This window comes from Lissotriton vulgaris, chromosome 3_1 (genome assembly GCF_964263255.1).
Source record: "Lissotriton vulgaris chromosome 3_1, aLisVul1.2, whole genome shotgun sequence".
NCBI classification, from domain to species: Eukaryota; Metazoa; Chordata; class Amphibia; order Caudata; family Salamandridae; genus Lissotriton; species Lissotriton vulgaris.
The window spans coordinates 645410787-645438565 of record NC_141689.1 but is presented as its reverse complement, the minus strand read 5'-3'; the positions used below and the strand labels follow the sequence as shown (position 1 = coordinate 645438565).

Genomic DNA, 27779 nt, shown 5'->3' with positions numbered 1-27779 from the left:
AGCAAAGCACAATATCTGGCTTTAATCCACTTTCTATTTCACTGAATAGGTAATTTAGAGAGAGCCTTACAGCATTCGAGGAACTTCACTTCTTTCTAGGCCTCTGCTAGCTTTCAGATCGTCTTTTATTACCGTCTTGGTTTGCTTTCCCACATAATACATTTGTAACTTTAATCTTTTATTTTAACTAGTGTACCAACATCGCCTCTTCTCATATCCACCCATTAACATAAGCTCCCTCACTCAGATTCATAAAATTACTAGAGTATTTCATGAGTTCTCTTTTAGAGTTTATGGATTTTTAGCAAATTTAAAAGCAAACATTTGCTGTAAAATTGACAATTCGAGCCCATTGTCTAAAAACAATTCAGGGCCGAACTCCTCTAATCTCTCTTAAGGAAGGCTGGCTTGACGTAATCCAGCTTTGAGCATTTTCCATATAGGCACCGGTTGGTGTTGTGCCAGTAGTGTAAGTGGGCAGTGACACTGATGAAAGATGGTGGCACCAGTGAAACAGTGGGGAAGTGGCCTTCTAAAGAAAAATGTAGGCACTCTGATTTCTTTTTCCTTTTAAGAATTAAGATGTTGCTTCGCTACCCTGCCATTGTGGTGGGAAGTGTGCCTGGTAGCAGCCTTTACAAAAATTCAACATATCATCAATTACAAAAATATCTTCTGATCATTGCTGGTGTAGTCTGTCAGTTTCTAATTGCAGTCTGATGATGTGGTCCTTGGCACAGTTTAACACTGTAGATTTCGAATGTCTACGATTCAGATTGTACAATGTGCAAATTTCATCGGATTGGGAAATGGGAGGCTACCAGTCCTATAGCTCATCCTATAAAAATTAGAGTCTGCTTTTGCTTGCAGAGGAGTCGTCGTGTCCACGGAGCAATATTACGAGATGCGTTGTAGGTCAACTGAGAAGTCCTTTTCAGGGCATCCATCCTAGTCTCCAGTAGACTATGGGAGAAACAAATCTATAAAAACAGATCCTTGAGGGAATTTATGCACTGGCTCTCTGGTATTTAGTTGATTTACTGGGATGAAATAGGTCTAATACATATATTTATGTGTGCCCTTAAGGCTCAAATTTATCTGCAATAATTTTAGAATATTTCCATTCTTTTATCTCCTATCTCCTCATGTTCAACCAAAAATCCAGAGCTAATTTGTTCGTTTTCAATATTGAAGTGCCTTGATTTGCTGGCATTGTTATCAATAAAAATTAAGGGGCATATTTATCAATATTCCACGCCATGCAATGCAGCAAGCCACCTTGGTGCACTGCGCTGAGTGAAAGGGAAAGGGCAAAAAAGCAGCAAATGTGACATTATATGCACATTCCTGTCCTTTCATAGTGCTGGCGTACTTTTGGCTGCCTAGCGCCAACACAGGCACTACCTCATCATGGTGCAAGGGTGCCTGAGTTGTAGGCAGGATTGTTTTTTTGCAGGAAGGGACACCTTCCTGTACAAAAACGATCCTGCAAGTCATTTTGCTCTTTCAATGTGTAGAGAAATAAAGATATTCCTCCTCATTACTCCTCACCTAGGGTGGAGTAGCATTTTGACACATTCTTTAGAGTCTCAACACTCCACATTTAAAATCACTTAACAACTTTGTTAACAATCGGGTGCCGTTAATTAATCACAGAGGAAGGGCGAAGTTATAGACCCGGTTTTGTAGTTCTTTGAAAACCTAACAGCTAAAAACTACTAAAATGGCGCGAACACACGTGCCACAATAAACTTGATTGCATCATTTAAAGTAGTTAATTGATACTCAATTAACGAAATACAAGGGTATTTAAGGCCCGCGCATGTGACTTATGTCAGGAGGAGCGGTCATAGCAGGAAGCCGTCGCAAGCAGGTTCGCCGAATGTCCGGTCGAGAAGGTAAGGATCGTGCACTTGGGAGGTAGCTAACAGAGGAAAACGAAATCCCTGGGGCTTTAAACCAGTAGCAAGAACAGCTTGATGCTGTCCGCTTTAGAAAACTCTAATCTTAGATTACTTGTGACCTTTAATGCGCAAGTGCGTAGAGGCGGAACATATCCCTATGGGCTTTAATAATGAGCAAAAGAAGGGCTTCATGCTAGGAGTGCCTTAGACCCCAAAAGAGTGAGCAAAGTATATTTGTGCCACAGAAGCAGTGGTTAGTACCGGATCAATTAAGGGGCATGTAATAAGAAGTGTAGTTACAGAAACCAGGGAAATGGTGCAGACATGTTGAGGGATTTACAAATGCGATGTCAACATTAGCCCATGACGTTCCACTGAATATGATTTATTCATAGGTCGGGAGAAGATTGAATTGAAAACATCTCCCCGCCCGACATTGAGACCAACAGCGCTAAAGGAATAGTAAACAAGTGCTGCATCTCAGGCAACTAAAAGATACCACATCCCCAATAGGTATGTATACCACCCTTTTCAACAAATAATGACAGGGAAAAGGATGATTCATGATCTTCGTGCATAAACGTACTAAAGCACAATGTCATGTTATTTTGGCATAGGTATAAAGAAACCATGTGAGAGGGTGTAAGCAAGAACAGCCTGAGTGTCGGCATTAGATTCAAAAGCTTTCGGTATGTATTGGTGTGATAAATTCCACATAGACTCACCAGCCCTAAAACTATGACCCATACCACTCAGTAATCTTCGTGTACCCTACAGGCACAGCAAGATTACTCAATCTAGAAGGTGAACATTGAAAAACGCACCTGCTTCGACAGACACCCATATATAAAGGGTCAAGTAAAAGTTTATGAGTAAGTGGCTTATGAGATATGTAAGAACAAGCCAGAAGTATTTGTGGTATGGTATATAATTCCATGCTCTTCTATTGTAGAAAGTCAACGATCCTAAAGACTATGGTGTGAGTGACTAAAAACGTGAAAAGGAAATATAACGGTCCTGAAAACTAACATAAGGACTGCAATCCCTATACTTCAAGTAAGGGCGTAAAACATATAATTAGTGAACTCCACTAGACTAGTCCACAACTAGAATTAAAACTCTCTATAGGAACAATGTATTAATGATATTCATTTTTCTTTTTTAGAAAGAAGTAAATTATCTATGGTTTTAAATTTTGTCCGTCCTGAGGAAGGTGCAATAAATGTAACCAACGCACCGAAACGCGTCAACAGTGGGACTTTTTTTACTGTATATGAATTGTTTGTATTATGTATTTAATTTGAACAGATAAAAGTATACAATTTTTTAATCAGGTGTGACTCTGCGATAGATACCATAATTTGGAATTGTTAGAAAGTGGTTAATAGTGTAACAGAGCACCCTTTTAACAGTAGTATTTGTATGTAATTTTTACAAATGTTTACTTCTAAAAATAAATTTTTGAGAGTAACAAAAATGACATTCTAGTGTGGAGTACTAATGTTCACCCAACACTTATCTAAATCATAAAGTAACAAGAATTGACTTAAATGTGTAGGCCTCATGGCCACCAACTGAAAGATTAATACACAGAAAGGAATTTCTCTTTTTTGATAAGTATTTGATACCCAGTCCTTTCTGGTCCCTGGGAAACTCTCTTTTTTTGGAGATTGTTCTACAGCTCTTGTAGCTGGAGAGTGGGCGCTGAATAAGAAAATGGATACACTACGTACGTTTGGTTTTTCAGAAGACCAATTTAAACAATTAATAGGAGATTCCTCAAAAACTATTAATTCCATGACACTAACGAAAAATGACGATGAGAGGTGGAATAAACTCTGGAACCTAAAGAAAAAAATGATACGAACAGAACTACATTCGGAGTTCATAATTCAGTACTGTAGGAAAGGCATTATACCAGTAGGACTTCAGATTAGGAACGAACCGGGTCTGTTCGTGAACAATGAGAAGTTTAAGGAAAGCTGGACACTAATCGCGAACAGATGCAGTCGCGACTGGATGTTGCTCATAATAGAGACTGCACAAGCCATCATTATAATAGAGAGGGAGGAAATTGAGACCCTTGAAAAACAACTTAATGATAGCACAGCATTGGAAGACGCAAAGAAAAAACTAGACGAGATAAAGGAAGATATCAGTGGATACCAGGAGTACATGATAAACAAAAAAACAAACAAGCTACGTAAAGATATAGCCAACTATAAAATTGAATCTGTGTATCCTTATATCCAAAAAGACTACTATGAGCAACCAGCACTGACAGAATATAATGGCAAACACTTTACCTATAACAGAAACAGGTATCATAAAAAGAATGTGACATTCTCTGATACCTCCTACAATAGCTCCGACTCAGAAGGAGACAACCATCAGGACTCAAGAAATAGAACTGAGGCAAGAGAAGGAGGTCAGATAAACAACAGAGAATATCAACCAGTTTTTTTAGGACAGCCACAGAGGCGACGACAAAGAGGCTTCAGAGCCAGGGGGAGGGGACGTCAGGGCAATCAGCAAGCGGGGGGAATGACAAGGAGACCATACATGCGGACCCGCAGCCACAAAGAGTGGGAATAGTGGGAGAGAACTCTACACTCCCCAAACATGGACAGACAATAGAGGTAGAAACCTTAAAAGCCCCAATAATTAACCTTTCAAATAAAATACTAACTAAATACGAAACTAGTGTCCTAGAAAAGGGTTTGGGTTTTGCCCCGAGTACAACAGGGTGTAGATTCAACATTGAAAGGGATGTTAGGGACCTATTCAGAAAAATTAGAATCAAGAAGTTTTTTGAGGGAAAAGAAAGCAGAGAAACCACTAATAAATCTGGCTTAAAACCACCGTCCATCTGGACACCCAGTATACCAATGGTAGGACCAGAGGTAGATACTTTTGAAAGAGCAGTGACCATTGGTCTAGAGAAACTACTAGACACACAGGTATGGACTGACAACAACCTATCAAAAGAGGAAAGGGAGGCACTAAAATCCCTGTCATCCAGTGATGATATCACGATAAAACCAGGAGACAAGGGGGGCAGTATAGTGGTTCTAACTACAGAAGACTATGAAAAAAGAATGCTGACACTTTTGAATAATGAGTTACACTACAAATCCAGTAGTGTGAGAGAATGGAATAGTCTTAAGAAAAAGGTCTATGATGTTGTAAATTTCGCGAAGGAAGACAACATCATTTGTGAGGAGGAATACCGTTTTTTGATAAACGAGAACCCTAAGGTCCCTGCACTATATGGGCTGCCTAAGGTGCATAAAAATTTGGAAGATCCTCCAATGCGCCCTATAGTGTCAGGAATTGAATCCTTAACTGAACCACTTAGTAAATACGTGGATCACTTCGTTCAGCCTTTGGTCACACAATTACCGTCATACATAAAAGACACCACCCACATGATTTCCAAAGTTGAAGGGAGAGAATTTAATAAAGATACACAATGGTTGGTGTGTCTTGATATTGAAGCATTATATACAAATATCCCGCAAGAAGATACTGTGAGAATGATGAAGGATATCTTAGGCAATGAAAATGGCGACTTAACTTCACAGAGCACCTTCATTGTAGAATGTATAGAGATAATCTTAAAAAATAATATCTTTCTATTCAAACAGGATTATTACTGTCAGATCAAAGGCACCAGTATGGGAGCCACATGTGCTCCCAGCCTAGCATGCCTATATGTAGGTAGATTTGAGACCCAGCACATCTATAACGAAATGTGTCCTTTTTTCGAGAATGTGAAGTGCTGGTCTCGCTTTATAGACGACATTTTCTTTATTTGGGACGGTCAGGAAAGGAAACTAGATAATTTTCTAGAATGGTTAAACTGTGGGAATTCAAACCTTAAGTTCACTTCCAACAAAAGTCAGGTTTCAGTAGACTTCCTAGATATTAAGATCTACGAAAAAGAAGGAGTCCTCAATGTAGATTTGTTTGTAAAACCCACGGACCGCAATACCCTACTTCATCATACGAGCTACCACCCCAAATGTCAGAAAGATGGGATACCCTTTAGTCAATTCCTAAGAGTAAGGCGGAATTGTAGTGATAGAATGAGCTATGAAAAACATGCAGCTATTTTAAAAACTAAGCTTGCACAGAGAGGATACCCTAAGCGCTTAATAAAACAAGCATATAAGCGTGCCAAGTATTATAATCGTGACAGTTTATTTGAGGCATCTTCAAAAACAAATAACCGCAACGATGGAATTATTATGGTATCTGACTATAATGGTTTCAGTAACAAGGTAAAAAACCTGATAAATAAGAACTGGGGCATACTAAATAAAGCAGGAACAGTACCCATGATAAAACCAACCTATGCGTATAGGAGAAATAAGACCATAAGAAACCACTTAGTGCATACCTTTAAAGAACCAAAAAGTGGAGGACAAAGAAATGTTGTGACCAACAATCCCATTAGGGGAAACTTGCCTTGTGGATCTTGCTCACACTGCAAGAATATCATCAAGACTGACAAATTAGAAGTGAAGGGCATAACCCATTGGATGAATGAGCACGTTAATTGCCGTACCACCAATGTAGTGTATCTTGTGTTGTGTCCGTGTAACAAATATTACATTGGAGAGACGGGGCGCGAAATGCGTCTGCGCTTGACGGAACATCGCTCTGCAATAAGAAACAAAAAAAAGCATGCCCCTTTGGTTGAGCACTGGATAGCCGAAAATCATAACATTGATGAAATCAAGTGGTTCATTTTGGAAAAGATTAAGATCTCAGTAAGAGGAGGTGATTTGAACAGAAAACGAAAGCAAAGGGAACAATTTTATATGTCCAAATTTAAGTCATATTACCAAGGACTAAATGGTCGAGAGGAATGGGACAGAATGATTAGATAATATTGTATATACCTTCCCTATGTAAACTATCTGATATGAATAAAAGTGACATATATGCCAGAGTACCCCTCCAACTGTATACCAGCTCGAATAGGACATGAGTATATGCTTAATCTTGTGCTCATAAAAATGTGAAAAAATGTGAGCAGCATTGTTCTCAACCTGTATAAAATAAAAACTGTAGTACATAGTAAGCATGGGCGAATTTTGCGAATCTCGCGTTCGCGAATTTTGCGGATTTGCGAACTCGCAATCCGCAAAATCAGCGAATTCTCACGAATTTGCGGATTTTTTTTTTTGTGTGTTCGCGCGGGTTTCTGCCAGTTCGCGAGGGTTTTGTACAATTTCGCAAACGCGAACTTACCTGTCGGGTCGCAAGTTTCGCAAACTTGTTGTTTCTACGTGTCCAGCCTGTTTGGGACACTCTTCTTCATCACTGCCACTCTCTGTCACCACTGCCACTCTCTGACTACTCATGCCACCCTCTGGCCCACCCATGCCACCCTCTGTTTCATCACAGCACCCTCTGGTTGTCCAGTCAGTGTACATTATTGTGGCAACGCAAGCACACCTTCCCTGCCTCAAGTGACCTGAATTAATTTGGGGCTGATTAATGTGTCACAGAATATTTTTTTAGCTGGCACCTGCTTCCTTAGTGCTTCCTGATTAGTGATCTTTTGCACTTGCTAAGTGCTTTCATTGTTGCAAAATTAGTTACAACACCTGCCCTGCCCCAACTGACAATAATGAATTAGGGGCTGATTAATGGATTTGAACTTCCAGCCTGGCTCCTGCTTGACTCCCTTAGCTGTAATTCAGGACCTTTGTGGCATATGTGTAACTATTCTGAGGTTCAGAGCAGGGTCACATAATAGTTGCAACTGGCAACTGAACTCTGGAGGGGCCCCTCAGGAAGCACTACAGGAAATGGCTACTAATGATGAGCCTGAACTTTTGAACCTGGTAAGTAGTTTCAGTTTTGCTAAAATCGTATTTCTGCAATTTAGCGCTTATTCGCGGGGCGCGAAGTTGTACTGGGAAGCCGCGAACTCACTCGAACAGTGCGAGCAAAATCCGCTGCTCGCGGATTTGCGGATTTTGCGGGAGATTCGCGAATCTCGCGGATTGCGAATTTACCGAAAATCCGCGAGCAAAACGGATTTTCCGCCCATGCTTAGTACATAGTCGTACTGCATTTGAACCAATTACCATGTGTATGTGCAAAAACGGTAAGATAAATTGGATATAGAGTTATCATTATGAGAGTTTGTGAAAAAGATTGTACCATATACTGTTATTCTTTATAAGCGAAATTAAATATTGCTGTAACAAACACTGTATAAGAATTGAATCACAACTCGTTTTTAAACTGAATTGATAAATAAGCTAAAAGTATAGGACACACACTGTTCACTTTGTACTCAATATGTGTGAAAAATATTGTGATATGTATAGAGAATTCAAACAATATAATCTAGAGATGCAGCAAACATAGGGTTTGAACCCGTTTCTTGCAGTCCCCATAGGACCTTTATAAAAAACTACTAAAATGGCGCTGACACACAGGCGCCGGCGCGTGTCTGAGTTAAATTATTAGATAAAATAAAACATAACGAGCATTAAAATCAATGAATTAATCTAACAACATGATGGGAGCCGAAGTCAGAGCCCCTAGGATAAAGCTACAAGTACAGGGCTTAAATCGTGATCTTGTAGTTCCCACATGACCGTTATCAAAAACTACAACAATGGCGCAGAGATACGGGTGCCGCCAAGTAATTACACAGAAAGCGTGAAGCCACAGTCCGCGGTTTTAGAGTCTCAACATCCCACATTTAAAACCACTTAACAACTTTGTTAACAATCGGGTGCCGTTAATTAATCACAGAGGAAGGGCGAAGTTATAGTCCAGGTTTTGTAGTTCTTTGAAAACCTAACAGCTAAAAACTACTAAAATGGCGCGAACACACGTGCCACAATAAACTTGATTGCATCATTTAAAGTAGTTAATTGATACTCAATTAACGAAATACAAGGGTATTTAAGGCCCGCGCATGTGACTTATGTCAGGAGGAGCGGTCATAGCAGGAAGCCGTCGCAAGCAGGTTCGCCGAATGTCCGGTCGAGAAGGTAAGGATCGTGCACTTGGGAGGTAGCTAACAGAGGAAGACGAAATCCCTGGGGCTTTAAACCAGTAGCAAGAACAGCTTGATGCTGTCCGCTTTAGAAAACTCTAATCTTAGATTACTTGTGACCTTTAATGCGCAAGTGCGTAGAGGCGGAACATATCCCTATGGGCTTTAATAATGAGCAAAAGAAGGGCTTCATGCTAGGAGTGCCTTAGACCCCAAAAGAGTGAGCAAAGTATATTTGTGCCACAGAAGCAGTGGTTAGTACCGGATCAATTAAGGGGCATGTAATAAGAAGTGTAGTTACAGAAACCAGGGAAATGGTGCAGACATGTTGAGGGATTTACAAATGCGATGTCAACATTAGCCCATGACGTTCCACTGAATATGATTTATTCATAGGTCGGGAGAAGATTGAATTGAAAACATCTCCCCGCCCGACATTGAGACCAACAGCGCTAAAGGAATAGTAAACAAGTGCTGCATCTCAGGAAACTAAAAGATACCACATCCCCAATAGGTATGTATACCACCCTTTTCAACAAATAATGACAGGGAAAAGGATGATTCATGATCTTCGTGCATAAACGTACTAAAGCACAATGTCATGTTATTTTGGCATAGGTATAAAGAAACCATGTGAGAGGGTGTAAGCAAGAACAGCCTGAGTGTCGGCATTAGATTCAAAAGCTTTCGGTATGTATTGGTGTGATAAATTCCATATAGACTCACCAGCCCTAAAACTATGACCCATACCACTCAGTAATCTTCGTGTACCCTACAGGCACAGCAAGATTACTCAATCTAGAAGGTGCACATTGAAAAACGCACCTGCTTCGACAGACACCCAAATATAAAGGGTCAAGTAAAAGTTTATGAGTAAGTGGCTTATGAGATATGTAAGAACAAGCCAGAAGTATTTGTAGTATGGTATATAATTCCATGCTCTTCTATTGTAGAAAGTCAACGATCCTAAAGACTATGGTGTGAGTGACTAAAAACGTGAAAAGGAAATATAACGGTCCTGAAAACTAACATAAGGACTGCAATCCCTATACTTCAAGTAAGGGCGTAAAACATATAATTAGTGAACTCCACTAGACTAGTCCACAAATAGAATTAAAACTCTCTATAGGAACAATGTATTAATTATATTCATTTTTCTTTTTTAGAAAGAAGTAAATTATCTATGGTTTTAAATTTCGTCCGTCCTGAGGAAGGTGCAATAAATGTAACCAACGCACCGAAACGCGTCGACAGTGGGACTTTTTTACTGTATATGAATTGTTTGTATTATGTATTTAATTTGAACGGATAAAAGTATACAATTTTTTAATCAGGTGTGACTCTGCGATAGATACCGTAATTTGGAATTGTTAGAAAGTGGTTAATAGTGTAACAGAGCACCCTTTTAACAGTACTATTTGTATGTAATTTTTTTAAATGTTTACTTATAAAAATAAATTTTTGAGAGTAACAAAAATGACATTCTAGTGTGGAGTACTAATGTTCACCCAACATTTATCTAAATCATAAAGTAACAAGAATTGACTTAAATGTGTAGGCCTCATGGTCACCAACTGAAAGATTAATACACAGAAAGGAATTTCTCTTTTTTGATAAGAGAAATAAAGATATTCCTCCGCATTACTCCTCACCTAGGGTGGAGTAGCATTTTGACACATTCTTAGGTCTACTAGTGGTAACTCTAGAAATACACCAAAATCCATCAGTGGATGTGTGGGAACACCCACGCACAACCCATAGAACGCCACCTTACTAACACAAGGCAGCAACTCCATTTGTTACTCTAAATTTATCAAACCATGCAGGGGCAGGCAAGGTGGCCTTGCGTAGCTTGATAACTCTCACTTAAGTTTGGCATCGCCCTTATGCCCCCTTGCGTGGCACAAGTGCAGCTAAAACCTTAATACATATGCATGCCCCTGTATATTAATTTATTTCACCTTAACCGGACAAACTAAAATAGCAATCTGTTTTAACAGAAGAGCACAGATTTAGGTTGTCTGGGCTATACTGCCCTCCAGTGGTACGTTTTAGAATGTCCATGTGAATTTTCAATAGCTGTGCATTGCTTCAATGTTAAATGTATTAAGGCAGGGCATTGTAGTAACTCCAACACAGGATAAGTTGAATAAAAAGGTTTATTTGAAGAAGTAGGTCAAGCAGTAAGTATAAAGGTGCTGCCAGCTTGAAGAAGAACACCGATCTGGAAAACACTCTGAACATGACACATCATGACATGCAAACATTCTATAAAGACATTCTACAGCTCATGCCCACAAGTCTACAAAGAATAAGCATCACTACAGGCATACTTTAATGCCCTCGTTACTGGTGCAATGTTGGTACATTCAATTTTAAAAACACTGAGCGAATTATGTATAATGAAAAATGTTTATCCCAAATTGGTGATACATTTTAAAATGACAACCATTATGATTTCAGGTCACCATGATAGATCCTAGCCTAGGCTACTTTGATCTGCTGGAAGTTCGAGATCGGGTGCCAGGCCCCTTCCTAACACGCAAAAATACTTGCAGTCGCAGTAATACTTCATTTATTTTGAAGTAATGTGAGAGTTCAAGCTGGCAAAACCATATGCAGAGAGAATCCTTACAATTTATTGTTAATTCAGAACCTTTCTGGAAAAAACACCCATGTTATATTTTGAGATACATAATATTGAGGTGTAACTAACTGTTGTATTGAAATTGTATTTGTATAGCACTTACTACCCCTGACGAAGCATTGTACACCAGAGTATATGAAATAGGGTTACCAATTACGCCTGCCTAAGCCCTTGATAAATTAAAATGATAAAGAAAACAATGGGTAATCCGGGTCCAATTATATGTTATATTATAAGGTCCCTAACAGCTCAAAAGCCTAAAGGTGAATATGCCACCAAATAACATGTACAGCTTTGAAATAAGAAATAATCTTAATGTTATCTTGTTCTGTATAGGGTCATTCTATTGAGGGGTTAGAACAACACATGCAAGTGGGGTATCGCTTTTATTGGGAAATGAGTAGAGACTCACAATAGCTGAAAATGTGTTCTTATCAATTAATTTTCGCTTCATTTTTGCCTTCCACGTGTAAGCCACTGACCATGAAATAACACATTTTGCAAAATGCCCTAAAGATTCCATAATTTTATTGGCAACTACATATTCAGGATTGTAGAATAACCCCTGTATCTAAACTCCTTTTTTGAAGGGGTTTGCAAAAATGTAGAAGCTTCCTTTGTTCCCATTTTTCATCATGTCTTATGCAGTGATGCATGGTCAGTACAGAATGGAACATCATTAGAAGCTGCAGCTCAGTTGATGGATGTGGGTGCCACGTGTGTTTGGACAAGCAGAAAACACTATATATCCGAGTGACCAGAAGAGTCTGATGGACATACTAATATATTACATTTGAAGAAAAACCACTGGGCAAAATACTACAGATCAAATACTCTCACCTATTTCTATTTTTCCTACCCACATTCACTACTCATCATTGGCAAATCATGAGTGAATTACACAACTGAAATATTTGTTAATTCAGAATTGTGCCCCCTTCTTGGGCATATACTGTTTACTAGTTCATCAATGGGTTTCATACTTGTTTCCACCACAAAATGCAAGCAGGTAAAATCCGCAAAAATAGTAAAAATTGACCACCACTTGGAAAACTGCAAAAACTCTGGTAAAGAAAGTGAGTGCTGTACCTCAACACTTAAAGGCTCAATAGTGAAACAGTTGACACAGGTGATACCGCTAGATGGCACCAGACACTAGAGCTAAATAATTTTTTATTTTCCTGAAGAATAGTTTTTTGCAGGTGCTCATGTTATGTGAGGCCCCACATTTAGTTTTTGACCCAGGCACTTCACAAACTTCACAGCTGTCTGACCCCATTTGAGAAATGGATACTCACAAGATTTGTATCGCAGGTTCTCTACATTACGAAGCGGTAACTGTGCCTCTTTAGTTGTAAAGATTATTTTTCTATCTTTATAATTCACTGAACAACATCCGTTTCATTGCATATAGTGAATGAATTTGGGAACTTAAGACTCTCTTTGCTGAACAGTTATTTTGTTAGTTGCTGTGATGGAGTCTTAGCCACAAATGCAGTTTCTGAAGTGCTGATTTCCGAACTGGCTGGTCACTTTTGTTATAACATGAGAGGCTTGGAGACTATATTAAGTTATAGGTGACACAATGGGCTGCAGATCCAACAGATAACATCTTTCTTTGGGGTTGTTGCTTTATGATATATAAAAAAAATTACATTATATGATCAGTTGTTTGTCTCACCTTGGGGTGCAGCAGGTCCTGCTCTAAGTATTCACACAGCAATTTCTCTGTGTGTTGGTCTAGCAACGTCGCCTTGTTAGGTGTAATGTTTGCACAGACAAGGAATATATTGGTCTCTGGTATTTTAGTAATTAAATTCTTCTACTTTGTGGTATCTGCTATCCTAACTGAAAGCCACATATTTCCTTGTGATTGCTAAGAAAATAGTAATTGTGTAAATATCAGTTTCTGTCCTTGAGGTCCTCCTACATGTCGACCCTGTCTTACGAATCCAGTTGTGTCAAGTGAGTTTGCTGCACTGGCGAAATGCTCAAAGGTGATTTTGTGGAAGAGTGAATGTTACATGAATCTTAATGAAACTGCTTTAGTGAGGCACACGTGCTATGCCCATTGATGACTATCAACTCTATGCAACAGCAGTAGGAAAGAATTGTGGAACTACCTGTGGACATTTTTTCGCTCTTCAAAGGACACGTGTGCGGGAATGCATTTGGTGAGTTTTGTGTATTTAGAGCTGTACTGACACCTATGTCTGCTTCTTCTAGAGTATCAAATCAAAAGGGGGAGAGCGGAGGTACGACAGATAGGGACTCGTCTTCCACAAATCTATCAATTAAACAAAAAGAGAGTCCCTTCCGTTGAAGAAGCAAACAATTAACCTTTCGTTAGGACTGAAAGGAAAGAAAAGCTTTTTCTTTCAGATAAATTCACCCACCTGGGATTCCCCTTGGTGGCATGCTACATCATAGGGTCCATCCCTGCCCTCTACAGACAGGGGCGTGCTGCTACCTACGGAGACACAGGAGCACTTAACCCCTTCGCTGAGGGGTTATTCCCCTGCTGTGCTGGGCGTGAGGGGGGCACGCACAGTGCCCGCATGCTCATGATGAGCTCAGCTCGCCATGAGGCACGGCGTTCCTGTGCTTATGACGAGCTGAGCTCGTCACAGGTGCACCAGCTCCCGTGGAACGCTCAGCACAGCAGGGGAATTCTCCCCGCACTTGAGCGTTCCACGGGCCATGACGAGCTGAGCTCGTCAAGAGCACCGGAGCGCTGTGGCTCATGACGAGCTCAGCTCATCATGAGCATGGGAGGGGTTAATAGAAAATAGGGGTGTTCCTGTACACCTACACACCTATGTGGTTTTAAGAGATGGAGTAAGTTTTAAACCATATGGAAGGAACATTAAAAATATCATGATAGTGGAACAAAAACACGTTATTTTCGTCCCCTAGTTGATATGCTAAAATCTGGGAACAGACAGGAAATGCTCGAGGTGTAATTAGCTGCTGTTTCCCTGGTTGGTCGACTAGTTTCAAGCCCTACCCAAGGCTTTTCTTCAGGACCTCAAAGGAGAAATAATGCTCCCACTCCTAATGTTCTATTCAACTTAAAGTGATAAACAAAAATTAGAAATCAAAATTTATACAGCACCTAATTGGTCTGTTTTAAATCTCAAAAATCCTGCAGAGGCTTGGAGAGAAAGAAAAAAAGGTTAAAAATGAACAACATATCGGGTCTACAATAATTTAAAAATCATTGGTGAATCAGTGGTCTTAATGGTGGAGAGAAGCCAAACATGTGAGCATACTGTGCGGAATACCATGACATTTGGTCTTACAGGGTATAGCAAACATTTAGACACTTAAAACATGAATTGCAACCCTTGACCCTGCTTACAGGTCAGGCCGCTCCCCATGCCGCACAGCACCTCCGCTGTGTTAGTGCCTCTCCCCCGCTTCTGCCGTAAGTACCCCACTCCTCTGCTCCATTCAGTGCCTGTTGTTGTTACTGTTGCCACTTTTTCTTCTGTGTCCCTTCCCGGTATTGTGAATTGTTTTTTTCCCTGCTGCCAATTGTTTACAGTTTGATCCTGACCCCCCTTTTGCCGCCAGCACCCCATTCTGCCCCCGTTCCCGCTGCTGCTTCCCTGCTGCCCGCCCCCTCACTTGCCCTTAGTCCCCCCGCTCCCACCTCCCAGCTGCTCCTCCCTCCCCCATACCCTTATATGGAGGCTTCACTGTGGGCACGCTGCTGGTGCGCCTAAGGCAAGCTCGTCTGCGCTTGTCCGCGCCTGGACCGTGCCCAGCACCAGAACCCCTGGCCCTCGCAAACACCACAACGCCTGACAGCGCTATGATGCCAGCACCCTTCACACACTCAACCCCGGACGAGAACACACCTGCTACCACGCCATCCCGAAAGGCACCCAAGGACCCTTCACTTGCTGGAACTGCAGCTTCACCAGCACTCGGCCCGCAAAACCACCAACTGAAGGACCCAACTAATTCAGATGCATACTCCTCAACACCTGCTCGCCCGCAAACACGCCGTCAAACTATGGGACCTCCTCGACTCTACCTCCCCAGATGTTGCCTTCCTGACGGAGACCTGGCTGAACCCCACCTCAGCTCCTGACATCGCCAGAGCCATCTAGGAAGGCTACAAGATCAGCCGCAGGGACCGCACCAACAGCATAGGAGGAGGAATTGCCATTTTCCACAGGAACGCCATCAGAGTCTCAACCAACACCGACGACAACTTCAGCACCGCCGAACACATGCACTTCCAGATTCACACCGACCCCAACACCACCCTCAGAGGAACCCTCATCTACAGACTCCCCCGGACCCCAAACACAGTTCAGTGACTCCATCGCCGACTTCATCAGCACACACGCCCTGGCCTCCACGGACTACATCCTTCTCGGAGACCTCAACTTCCACCTCGAGAACAACAAGAACACCAACTCCACCACCATGATCGCCAACCTCGGACTCAGACAGCTCGTGACAACACCAACCAACGCCACCGGCCACACGCTGGACCCCATCTTCACTGCAAGCCCCCACGTCTCCTTCAACAACACCACCGGACCCCACTGAACCACCCACCACTGCATCCACTTCACCTTCAGGAAGCCCACCACGCACCAACGCACCCAACAGATGCCTCAACGCTTCTGGAGCAAGGTCACAGAAGACCAGCTAACCACCACCCTTGCCCAGAGCCCACCCACCGCCCACAACCTCAGAGAATGGATCGACGACTGCACCAACACCCTGGCCCGCTCAAGATACCCTCCAACAACCACACTAACAAGAAAGCCACCTGGTTTACCGAAGACCTCCAGGCCTCCAAATGAACTTGCCGAAAATTGGAGAAGAACTGGCTCCACAAACGAACACCGGACAGCTACGCAGCCCACAAGAACACCACCCGCAGACACCATCAACTCATGAGAACCGCCAAGAGGGCCTCATTCAAAGACTGCCTGGATAACAACGCACACAAGAGCAAAGAGCTCTTCAACATCGTGAAGGAACTCTCCAACCCCAGCTCCAATGCCAACAACATTCCGCCTTCGCAAGACCTGTGCGACGCGCTGGCCACCTTCTTCCACCGAAAGATTGCCAACATCCACAACAGCTTCAATGCCACAACTGCCCCAACAACCATCGCCCCCATGACCACCACCTGCACCAACCATCTGCTCTCATGGACCAGCATCAACGACGAGGACACCAGCGAGATCATGAACACCATCCACTCCGGATCACGGCTAGACCCATGTCTTCACCACATCTTCAACAAAGCCAGAGCAGCCATCACACCCCATCTCCGGAAATAATCAACATCTCCTTTGAGACAGCAACCTTCCCGGAAAGAAGAGAAGAGATCAACGCCTTACTCAAAAAACCCAAGGCGGACCCCACGGACATCAAGAACTTCCAACCCATCTCCCTGCACCCATTCCCGGCGAAGATCACCAAGAAAATCGTCAACAAACAGCTGACCCCCTTCCTCGAGGAGAACAGCATCTTGGACCCGTCCCAGTCCGGGTTCCGCAGCAACCACAGCACCGAAACCGCCCTCCTCGCCGCCACCGATGATATCAGGACCCTGCTTGACAACAGAGAAACAGCAGCCCTCATCCTCCTGGACCTGTCAGCCGCCTTCGACACTGTCTACCACCGCACACTACGAACATGCCTACACGACGCCAGGATCCAAGAGAAGGTCCTGGACTGGACCACATACTTCCTCTCCGGCAGAACTCAGAGCGTCCGCTTCCCCCCCTTCCACTCCACTGCCACCGAAATCATCTACTGCGTACCCCAGGGCTCCTCCCTCAGCTCGAAACTGTTCAACATCTATATGGCACTGCTTGCCTACGTCGCCCGACAGCATGACTTCAACATCATCTCCTACGTCGATGACACCCAGCTGATCATTTCCCTCACCAAAGACTCTCTCACCGCCAAAACCAACCTCCACGAAGAAATGAAGGCCGTTGCCGAATGGATGAGGAACAGCCGGCTGAAGCTGAACCTCATCCTCGGCTCCACCACTTCAGCCTGGGATGACTCCTGGTGGCTGACAACCCTAGGAAGAGCCCCGACACCCACCGACCACGCACGCAACCTGGGGTTCATCCTCGGCTTTACCCTCTCCATGACTAAACAGGTCTCCTCATCCTCTTTAACACCCTCCGAATGCTCCCCACCGAGACGAGAATTACAGTCACCCCAGCCCTTGTCACCAGCAGGCTGGACTACGAAAACGCCCTCTATGCTGGAACGTCGGTCAAGCTCCTGAGACGATTGCAACGCATCCAGAACGCCTCGGCACGTCTGATCCTCAACATCCCCCACCGCAGCAACATCACAACCCTCCCAGGATGAGATTCTGTTCTGTCTTTGTTTTTGGCTACATGCGTACTGCTCTCCTGTGGGTTGTGCCATTGTTGAACAACAACAATTGAATTAGGCGTGGCCCACTGGTGAATCTTTTGAGTGTGTGGAGCTGGTTATGTTTCAGGAATGAATGATGATTAGACAAAAGATAAGTCAGTATGTTTGTGGTGTCTTTTATGAGAAGTTGTGCTATGTATGAGAAATGTAATTATACTTGTTTGAGATCTGTGTTATGTATAATCTATTTGTATCTGTATTTATGTGGTGAAAAATATTCAAAAGCTTGAAAATAATAAAATCCCTGTGAAATTAAAGTTTCATGGCACCTTTGACAGTTTAGCAATGGTATGACTGAACAATCCACAAATAAGTTTCAGTACTGGCATTTGTTTTGGTTTATTTTGTGATTTGTACAGCACAAAAGGTGGTCAAGGACATTTTATTTGTTTCAAAATGCGCACTCTTAAGAGAGAATGTGACTGGTGTCTTTAGATAACATGTGGTCATGCCAGAAGTAAAGAGACTCGCCTTCTCACTTGTGATCAAGGCTCATTTAGAGCTGAAACTCATAAGGAATATGAACAACCTCTTCATATTCATGTTTGAAATAAAAGTGCCTGCATCCTTTTTAAATTGACATTGGCGTAGTTCTTTTGAGAAGAAGTGTTCATTTGAAGCAGGAGGCTCAGTGCCCGCAGCACTGAGGCCACCCTCCTTGGTTCTGGGCTACTGATATTGGAACATAGTTGTGGAAAAGCAAAAATATATGTATATGTTACCTGCAAGCGGTCAGCAGTAGGTAGTTATAGTGAGGACCTAGTTTCCATGGAAAAAGCATTTGTTGGTTTGCTAATAACTTTGGAGCCGTTAGACGAATCTTCAAAAATTCTTCAAAACTAGTTTGCTAGTCACAATCTAATTTTTGAAAAGTTTTGGGGTGATCCATCACGTAGGGGCCAAGAAAAAGGGGGGGAGTCCCAAAATGTGTTTGCCCCATGCAATTCCCATAGGGATTTTAGACAAAATTAACTGAACCATTGAACCGAATTACACCAAATTTGGCAGAAAGTTAGATCTTGGTCCAGAAAGAGTGCTTTTTGTAATTTGCTGTAAACCTGATCTCTAATTTTGGAGTTCTTAAAGTAAAAAGATATATCTATATCTAGAGATGCAGATCAGGCAGGGGTCTTGGCAGATTTACAGATCCATGCACCAACAGCAATGCTGTGATTGGCTGCCCGCAACCTGAGAGGAAAGTTATGGCTGTCATTTTGTGCATCGGGACACGGTCCCGGGAGGAAAATAAAATGTAAAAGTGATGGAAGGGGTCAGGTTAGAGGAAACCTGACTCCATGGAACTGATAGAGGGGGTTTGTGAGGGACCCCTCATGGACAAGAAATTGTCTAAAAGTTAGTTTTTTTTAGCGCACATCCTCATAGATTCAGGCAGATTTGGTTGGCTTCGTGGATCAAGACCCCACTTAAAACATACACTCACTCACACACCCACACAACCACTCTCACACCCAAACAGCCACTCTCAAACCCACTCGCAGACCCACAAAACCGAGAACACACTCACTCACACAGACCCACACAGATTCTTGCATAACCACTCACACACCCAGACAACCACTCACACTCCCATACAACCATTCAGACACCCACTCACTAAAATACTCACAGATCCACACACCCACTCACAGATCCACAAAACCAATCACACACCCAGAAGCCAATCCTACACCCACACGGACACTCCCACACCTACTCACATACACACACACACAGCCACTCACATACCCACCCGCCCAGCAGCTCAGACATCCACACCCAGGTAGTGATAAACATATGGAAATTGCATTAGCATATGTTTGTATTAAATGTGTTGTTGTTTTAGTATTGAATGTCTGCAATATTACTGGCAGACAGACCCCTTATTGTTCTGAAGATTTGGTGACAGATCTGCGGGTCCATAAAATGAATTAAAAAAAAGTAAAAGCAAAGACTTGGTGCATTGCATCTATAGAAAGACTACATAAGTTACCTGACATTCATTTTTACATTTTTCATTTTAAAATGTATAATAAGAATGAATGTGTGAATACAAAGTATTTGTAAACTTGTGAAAATGTATATTAGTAAATTAAACATATGGGTCCAATCGTAGTACAATTTATATTTTAACAAAATACCGGGGAAATTAACTCTGTTGGACTTGGCCCTTTTTCCTGACATTTTTCGATTTTCACCCCGTGTTTGAGGATGTCTCCCCCATGGTAGAGAAATGTATAGGCCATGTGTGTTGTGAGATGCCATGTTAAACGTGATGCAATGGTGTACGCACCTGTAATAAGCATGGGCGGAAAATCCGTTTCGCTCGCGGATTTTGCGGATTTTCGGTAAATTCGCAATCCGCGAGATTCGCGAATCTCCCGCAAAATCCGCAAATCCGCGAGCAGCGGATTTCATGGCTTGCTCGCACTGTTCGCGTGAGTTCGCGGCTTCCCAGTACAACTTCGCGCCCCGCGAATAAGCGCAAAATTGCAGAAATACGATCTTAGCAAAACTGAAACTACTTACCAGGTTCAAAAGTTCAGGCTCATCATTAGTAGCCATTTCCTGTAGTGCTTCCTGAGGGGCCCCTCCAGAGTTCAGTTGCCAGTTGCAACTATTATGTGACCCTGCTCTGAACCTCAGAATAGTTACACATATGCCACAAAGGTCCTGAATTACAGCTAAGGGAGACAAGCAGGAGCCAGGCTGGAGGTTCAAATCCATTAATCAGCCCCTAATTCATTATTGTCAGTTGGGGCAGGGCAGGTGTTGTAACTAATTTTGCAACAATGAAAGCACTTAGCAAGTGCAAAAGATCACTAATCAGGAAGCACTAAGGAAGCAGGTGCCAGCTAAAAAAATATTCTGTGACACATTAATCAGCCCCAAATTAATTCAGGTCACTTGAGGCAGGGAAGGTGTGCTTGCGTTGCCACAATAATGTACACTGACTGGACAACCAGAGGGTGCTGTGATGAAACAGAGGGTGGCATGGGTGGGCCAGAATGTGGCATGAGTAGTCAGAGAGTGGCAGTGGTGACAGAGAGTGGCAGTGATGAAGAAGAGTGTCCCAAACAGGCTGGACACGTAGAAACAACAAGTTCGCGAAACTTGCGACCTGACAGGTAAGTTTGCGTTTTGCGAAATTGTACAAAACCCTCGCGAACTGGCAGAAACCCGCGCGAACACAAAAAAAAATTCGCGAGAATTCGCGGATTTTGCGGATTGCGAGTTCGCAAATCCGCAAAATTCGCGAACGCGAGATTCGCAAAATTCGCCCATGCTTAACCTGTAATTCCCCCATTATAAGAATGTGCCCTGGTAAAATGTCACTTTTCAACTGGATGCCATGGCTGTGTGGTGCCACCTGACTGTGGTGGGTTAGCAGTGTAGTCGTTCGGTTCCCAGCCATCCCAGCTTTTGGAGGGAAAGTCTGGCACCCAGGGTGCTCTACTCCTCCCCCTAGACCAGTTCGAACCAGTTTCCCCAGACGCTTCTAGAAGCTTCTGGCACAGTCTGGTAGGCAGGGTGAGGGGAGCATAAATAAGCGGGCTGTGCCACCATGTGCTCAGTCAGAGCAGGGACATGAACGTGAGGGGACCTGCTGCCAGGAGGTACCGCCACATGGGCCTGTGTGCTGGACCCTGTGCCCAACTGTAACCCCTCTAATGTCCACAGGGCTAGTGAGAGCCCCACTGCCGGAGTCAAGGCTGCTGTATCAGGAGGAGTGCCACGCTACAGAGGAGGATGGTTTCTAGGACCTACCGCCCTGTCCTGATGAGTGCCCACTGACTGCTGACCTTGCCCAATAGTGCCTGCTGCTCTGCTACCAGGCCCCTGAAGAAGAAGAGCGCTATATTGGGCTGGACTGTACACCCAGAATGTGAGGAGCGCACCTTTGGCCTCTGAGGCTGCTGGTGGAAGCTTGCGCCTCGTGAGCGCTATATGTGGAGTGCCAGGGGAAGCGAAGCACTATGTTTGGATTGCCTGTGCCCTCCATGCCTGCTAACTAGTGCTTGGTGTGGGCGGCACTATGTGCTGAATGCCAGGCTGTCATGTGGCCCTTGAAGTCGGTGGGGCTGCCTAGCGCCGGTGGGGTGCTAACCTTCAGGACCCTGAGGAAGTGAGGAGTGCTGGTGGCCTGCAGCGCGAGGCTACAACGTATTTGGAACCGATAGCACTGCCTGAGGGAGCTGGTCCTCTGGGAGGACACTGGGAGCCTACCCCGTGTAATCGCCACCTGTGTACTTTATTTTGCATAGCGGGTGCCCCCTCCGCGTGTACACCGCCACGTGGTGCTTGGTTGTCACAGCGCGTGCCCACCCCGAGTAATGGCGGCCTGTGTGCCAATTTGAACCCGGCGGGAGCCTACCCCGGAATTTGTATGTTAACATGGCGGTAGCCTACCCCGCGCTTCAGAGACGCCGATATCACCGCTGCAGCACGGGCCTGCGATAAAAGAGTAGCCAAGGCAGGAAGGTTGGGAGAGTCCCTAGCAGGTGCTCCCGTGAGCTGGTGGGAGCCCCGCGCCTGCCGCCGTGAAGTCCCGGGTCCCAGGACGGGGGCCGGGGTGAAGCCGAGTGAGGTGGGGCTCCCCGTGAGGAGAGGAGAGCCCCGTGCTGGTGCTGAGTCTGCTGGCCGATGAGGAGAGGAGCCGGGAGAGGCGGGTAGACAACGCTGTGAGGTTCCTGGTGGGCAGGGACAGCCGAGGCACATTGTCGGTGCCTTCCCTGCCCGCAAAGACGTCCAGAGCCCGCCCCGCCGGTCTGGGCACCCGAGGAAAGTCCTGGGGAGTGAGGCGCTCAGTAGGGGGACTGGTGGTGGAGAGGGAAGGGGCCACGGGGCACAGTGTTGGTGTCCGCCCCTGTAGGTCCTACTCAGGAGACTCTTCAGCTGGCCCAACTGGCAGTGGGCAGCTGCAACGTGCAGCCATACTTATCTTGAAGCCCCGTGGGGCTCCCCATACGGACAGGGATACAGGGCCCCGGGGGCTACACAGCGATGCCGCAGTGGCGGGTCGCTGCAACGATTAAGGCATTTTTGAGCCTCGGGCCCAAAAGAGGGACTACAACATCCCAGGGTTGTTTTGGGAGCTCCCACGTGACTGCGCTGACTGGATTTTACACCACTGCCCCGCTGCACAGTGGGCAGTGACAATGGTTGCGGCAAAAGACTGATCTGCCACCTGGGGGACTTGTAGCTTTTGAAGCCAAGTTGTGCCTCTGCCCCATGATAATGCCTGCATGCTCACATGTCACAGTAAAATGCTGTTATTCTTATGGCAAGGTGGCAAAGGCCTCCTGGACCTATGCTGTTGGTGTTCCTCCTAGTGATTTCAGAGTGTTTATCTGCAGGATAGAGGTGCACCACTGGTCATGTGCTAATACCTGATGATTACATGTCTCCTGCCTATTCTGATACCACATGTGTATGTGGGGGCCTAGTGTGAGCACCTTGGATGGTTATGCCAATGTGCCTTCTGCTAATGCGAAGCCTCATTATCCGTCTGGTACCCTACATTGGTGCCTATGTGGTGATGACCATGGGAGAGATGTCTATGTTCCCAGGTGGGCAGTGCTGGCTGAAGTTTCTATGCCCAGTTATATGCACTCTGTTTTCCTGCCTCATGAGTTCTGCCTAATGCATCTATACCGATAAGGAGGGTGGTGGGCCTAAGGATCTGCAGAATATGCTCACCCGTTTATGTCTAATATTTGATGCCTACTATGCCTAGCCTACAGATGGAGGCCTAATGTTTTTCCCTTACAGCTTTCCTGCCTCAGGGGTTATTCAAGTGGAGAGGTGTGGCTCACTGGTTAGAGGCGGCAGACTCGAAAGCAGAGAACGGCCCGGGACCAGGGTTCAATTCCCAACGCGGCAGGGTCATGGACCAGGGTCAGTGGACTCGATAATTCTCGCCTCGGTGCCTACTCTAACCAGGGATCACACTCGGCAACTCTGGGCATTAGCTTGCCTCATCTCTACAACAGCCCCCCACATTCTCCGGGGATGCCTGGTTTCACCTTGGAGATACCCAGTAGGGACCATCTCACAGGGATAGCCAGGACGGGTTCCCCAGCGGTCTACAGCGCCACGACGCCCCAGGGCAGCAGTGTGCTTTACAAGACACATACATACATACATGTTGTTTACGCTTATGGTGAGGCCATGATGTTTCCATTGCATGTGTTCCAGCCTTATTTATAATGTGCCGCCCTGATGCTTTTATTGCAGGAGTGAGGCTGAGGGACTTATCTTCATCTTCTTTGTACTTTGCAATGGTTTTGGCAGTGACCCGATTGGCCCTGCCATGTATATAATCCCCCCTGTAAATATTGACTTGGCACTAGTTGGCGCAGTGTAAAGGTTACTGCGATTATTACCTTGTGTTCTATACAATACAAAAGTTATTCTTACACAACCTTGTGTGGCGTCTCTTTTTGGGGTGTGCCTTGTGTGTCGCCTGTATGTACTGCGTGGGTGCTTTACACATGTCCTCTGGAGTTTGGCCCGTCCGCTCTGTACCATGCTATTCCATTTCTAACAAACTCAAAAAACAAAGGTACAGGGACAATATAGTTAGGAAATGGCATTAAATAAACTGAAATTCCCTGAAAAAACAAAGGTGACAGGGATGTTCTAGTTAGATTCAGATTTTCACACACAAGGCCATAGAAATTCAGCACTTATAGTTATCTCAAATAACTATATCTCGTGCCCTAAGGTAACTATAACTCGTGCCCTCACCATGCACTGCTAATTACCCCACATATTACATCACTCATGACATCTTCTGTAACATCATTGATAATATAACTGCAACATTTGAAGTGAAATTATGGATAAGAAATCTATGCATGGCATGGGCACAAGTTATAGTTACCTTAGGACACGAGTTATAGTTACTTGAGATAACTATAACTGTTTGAGTGTTACCGTTTTTGTGTAAAATCAGAATCTTACTAAAACGTCCCCATAACCTTAGGTTTTTTCAGTGAATTTCTAAGATTTTTTTAATTCTGTTTCCAAACTATAATGTCTCTGTACCTTTGTTTTATTTAGTGAATATATATATGATTTAAATTAAGAAACAGTGATGTGGCAAAGTATCTTCTATGGTCTTCTCTCAATTAAAAAATGTAAATTTCCTCTCTTGCAGTGTTGATGCAGATAATGACACAAACGGCGATGCAACCAATACTTTTAGACATATTTTTGCAGGTTTTGGGTCTGTATATTACTCGTAATTGGATAGCTTTTTTGTCAATATCAATTCCCAGCACTTGCTTCATTGGTTTTCCTTGATGTTCTTGTGGTTGTTCCTCGCCTATAGCTACTTCGCAGCCATTTGGAACCATTAAAATAGCTTTCCAATATAATAGAGTTATTTTTCATACTTTTAAGATGGGAGCCACATTGCATTTACATGCAACATGATGGCCATCATGGAAGTATAGAAACTGCAATTCCAAAATGCTCCACTGCCACTATAGACTTTGCCAATGTAAAACAATCTGACTAGCACTGGCAAAACCAGTAGCGGCAAAAAACAAGCACTGGTAAAGGAAGACTGATTTGTTTTCCCAGTGCTTCTTGTGGCAGGTAGCCATACCCTATCCCCGGTGTCCTTTTATTCAATTGTTAAGTCATGTAACAAAGCTTTCAAACAATATGATGTGCTGCAAAAAGTTCCTGACTCTTCATCTTATATTTGCAGATGCAGCTGAACTCACAAGCTTGTGATTTCTTACCCAGTTGCATGACTTATTCGACACTGTTCAGCTCTTCTAATAGCATTTTCAACATGGTAATCTAATCATATTGATCTAAAGCATGGGTACTCTCAAACGTTTCCCCAGGGGCCACAAGTACTGTCTGTGGTTTCCCGAGGGCCGCACTGATGCCTACTGGGGAGGGTCACGGTGGGCATAGGGGGACGAAAAGCAGATGCATGATTAAGTTGTCTAGAAAACATTCTTTGCTTCTTCACCTTTAGTTTAGTTAACCTGCAAATAAAGTGTGCCCGTTTCCCAGCTTCCTGCATGTTCCTGCTCTGTCAAGTGAACAGCAGCCCACTGCTGCTGTTCACCAGGGGGCCACAATCACAGTTCAGGAGGGCTGCATGTGGCCCCAGGACCGCACTTTTAGTATCACTGCTCTAAAGAGTATAGCTTAACCTTGCAATTTTTTTGTAAACCTTCCAATAACAAATTATCAATAGATATTTGACCAGGTTAGTGTTCCATGCATCTACTCCCAACTGTTAGTAAAAAGCGAGGTTGCAGCTTCATTCAATTGACCCACAAGAGTAAAAGGTAATAACAAAGACTAGGCCACTATAAACTCAACCTTATACTTCAGCCTGAGCACTGCCAACGAGGAGGAAAGTGGCATCCTTTCTAATAAAGTACTAAGATATATCTCTTGTCCTGGATAACAGTCAGCCTTGAAGGTCCCAAATGTAGTGCATAATAAAGGCAATAGGTCATTCCTGGAATAACAAAAGCACTGGTAACTTATTTTTCTAATGGCATGAATGGTCATCCCCTACGACAATCATACATTGAAACAGATGAAAGATTAACATCGACCAAAGGTCTTCCACTCACCTTGTTTGCAAGAGATTGGTCTTTTTGAGAAACCGGAGGTTTGGGCTGTACTGCTCATACCATATAATGCAGATAGCTGAATAGTGAGTCAACAGTTTGAGGACAGCTCTGAACCCCTGGTGAAGACTGAAAAATATTGGTTTCCCTGCCAGCTGCCAGACGTAAATCGAGATGAGCTCCAGTGTATAGGAAGATGGAAGCCTGCGAAATCTAAAGTTGCATATTGTTAGGTAATCTCTCATCAAAGCCAATAATCTATAAATAATGTTATTTGAATTAACTCTTGAAACTTTGCTGCTGTTACGAATGAGAACCATTAATTGTAATGGCGTTGCCCCGTGGCCTACAGAACCTGGAAATACAGTTATAAACTACAAGCAGTTCCGTCAGGTTAACCCATTCTATCAAAAGAATTGTGAACGATGTTCAGCTTGCAACATCAATGCGAAAGGGTCAAGAAATGATCCTCTTGAGAGAAAAAGGGAGAGTTTCTATTTACAGCAAAACTTACAATTTTCATTCCCTACCCATAAACGAAAAAACATGTGTCAGCTTCTCTGAAGATAATTCTAAAGAACATAAATCACCGAAAACAACACAATCACGACACAAAGAACTGTTTCTAATTTGGTGTATTCATTGTCATATACCAAACATTGCATCCAGTACAAAAATTCTGTTTACTTTCTGTATTGTTTAATATGCTGCCAGAACATATACAAAACATTCATTAAATCAAAAGACACATACATGGTGAACACGAAATAATCCCAGGGTACACACATAGAAAACGTGAGAAAATGATAACATAAAATGACTGAAGTCTAAGACTCATGGTTCAAACTATCCTATCTTTGTTTTCTGTTTTAAGATAGCTGACGTGGGACATTAAAACATGCCGTCGATGTTTTGACCCTATGATTAAGTGTTACTGACTGTACATCACAGTGGATCTTTCTCAGGACTGAAAGGGTAAAAAAACAGGCGACAATCAAGAGATTAATTTCAAATGGGCAAACCACTACAAGTCACTGATCGTGTCTCACCAACTGATCAATATCAATGTGACTTTGATGTCACAATGGACCCCGGACAGAGTCTACTGAGATGGAAATGGGATCATTTCTTGACCCTTTTGCACAGATGTTATAATT

General features: G+C 43.6%; 1 protein-coding gene across 1 annotated transcript in view; it reads right to left on the bottom strand.

The window, feature by feature from the left end:
* The window catches only part of LOC147726875 (2'-5'-oligoadenylate synthase 1-like), a 240015-nt gene that overhangs the window by 78887 nt on the left and 133349 nt on the right, over nucleotides 1–27779 (bottom strand). The window contains exon 8 of the mRNA XM_086963004.1: nucleotides 26626–26835. Coding sequence (XP_086819130.1) covers nucleotides 26626–26835 — 210 coding nt within the window. The remainder of the gene's footprint in view (nucleotides 1–26625; nucleotides 26836–27779) is intronic.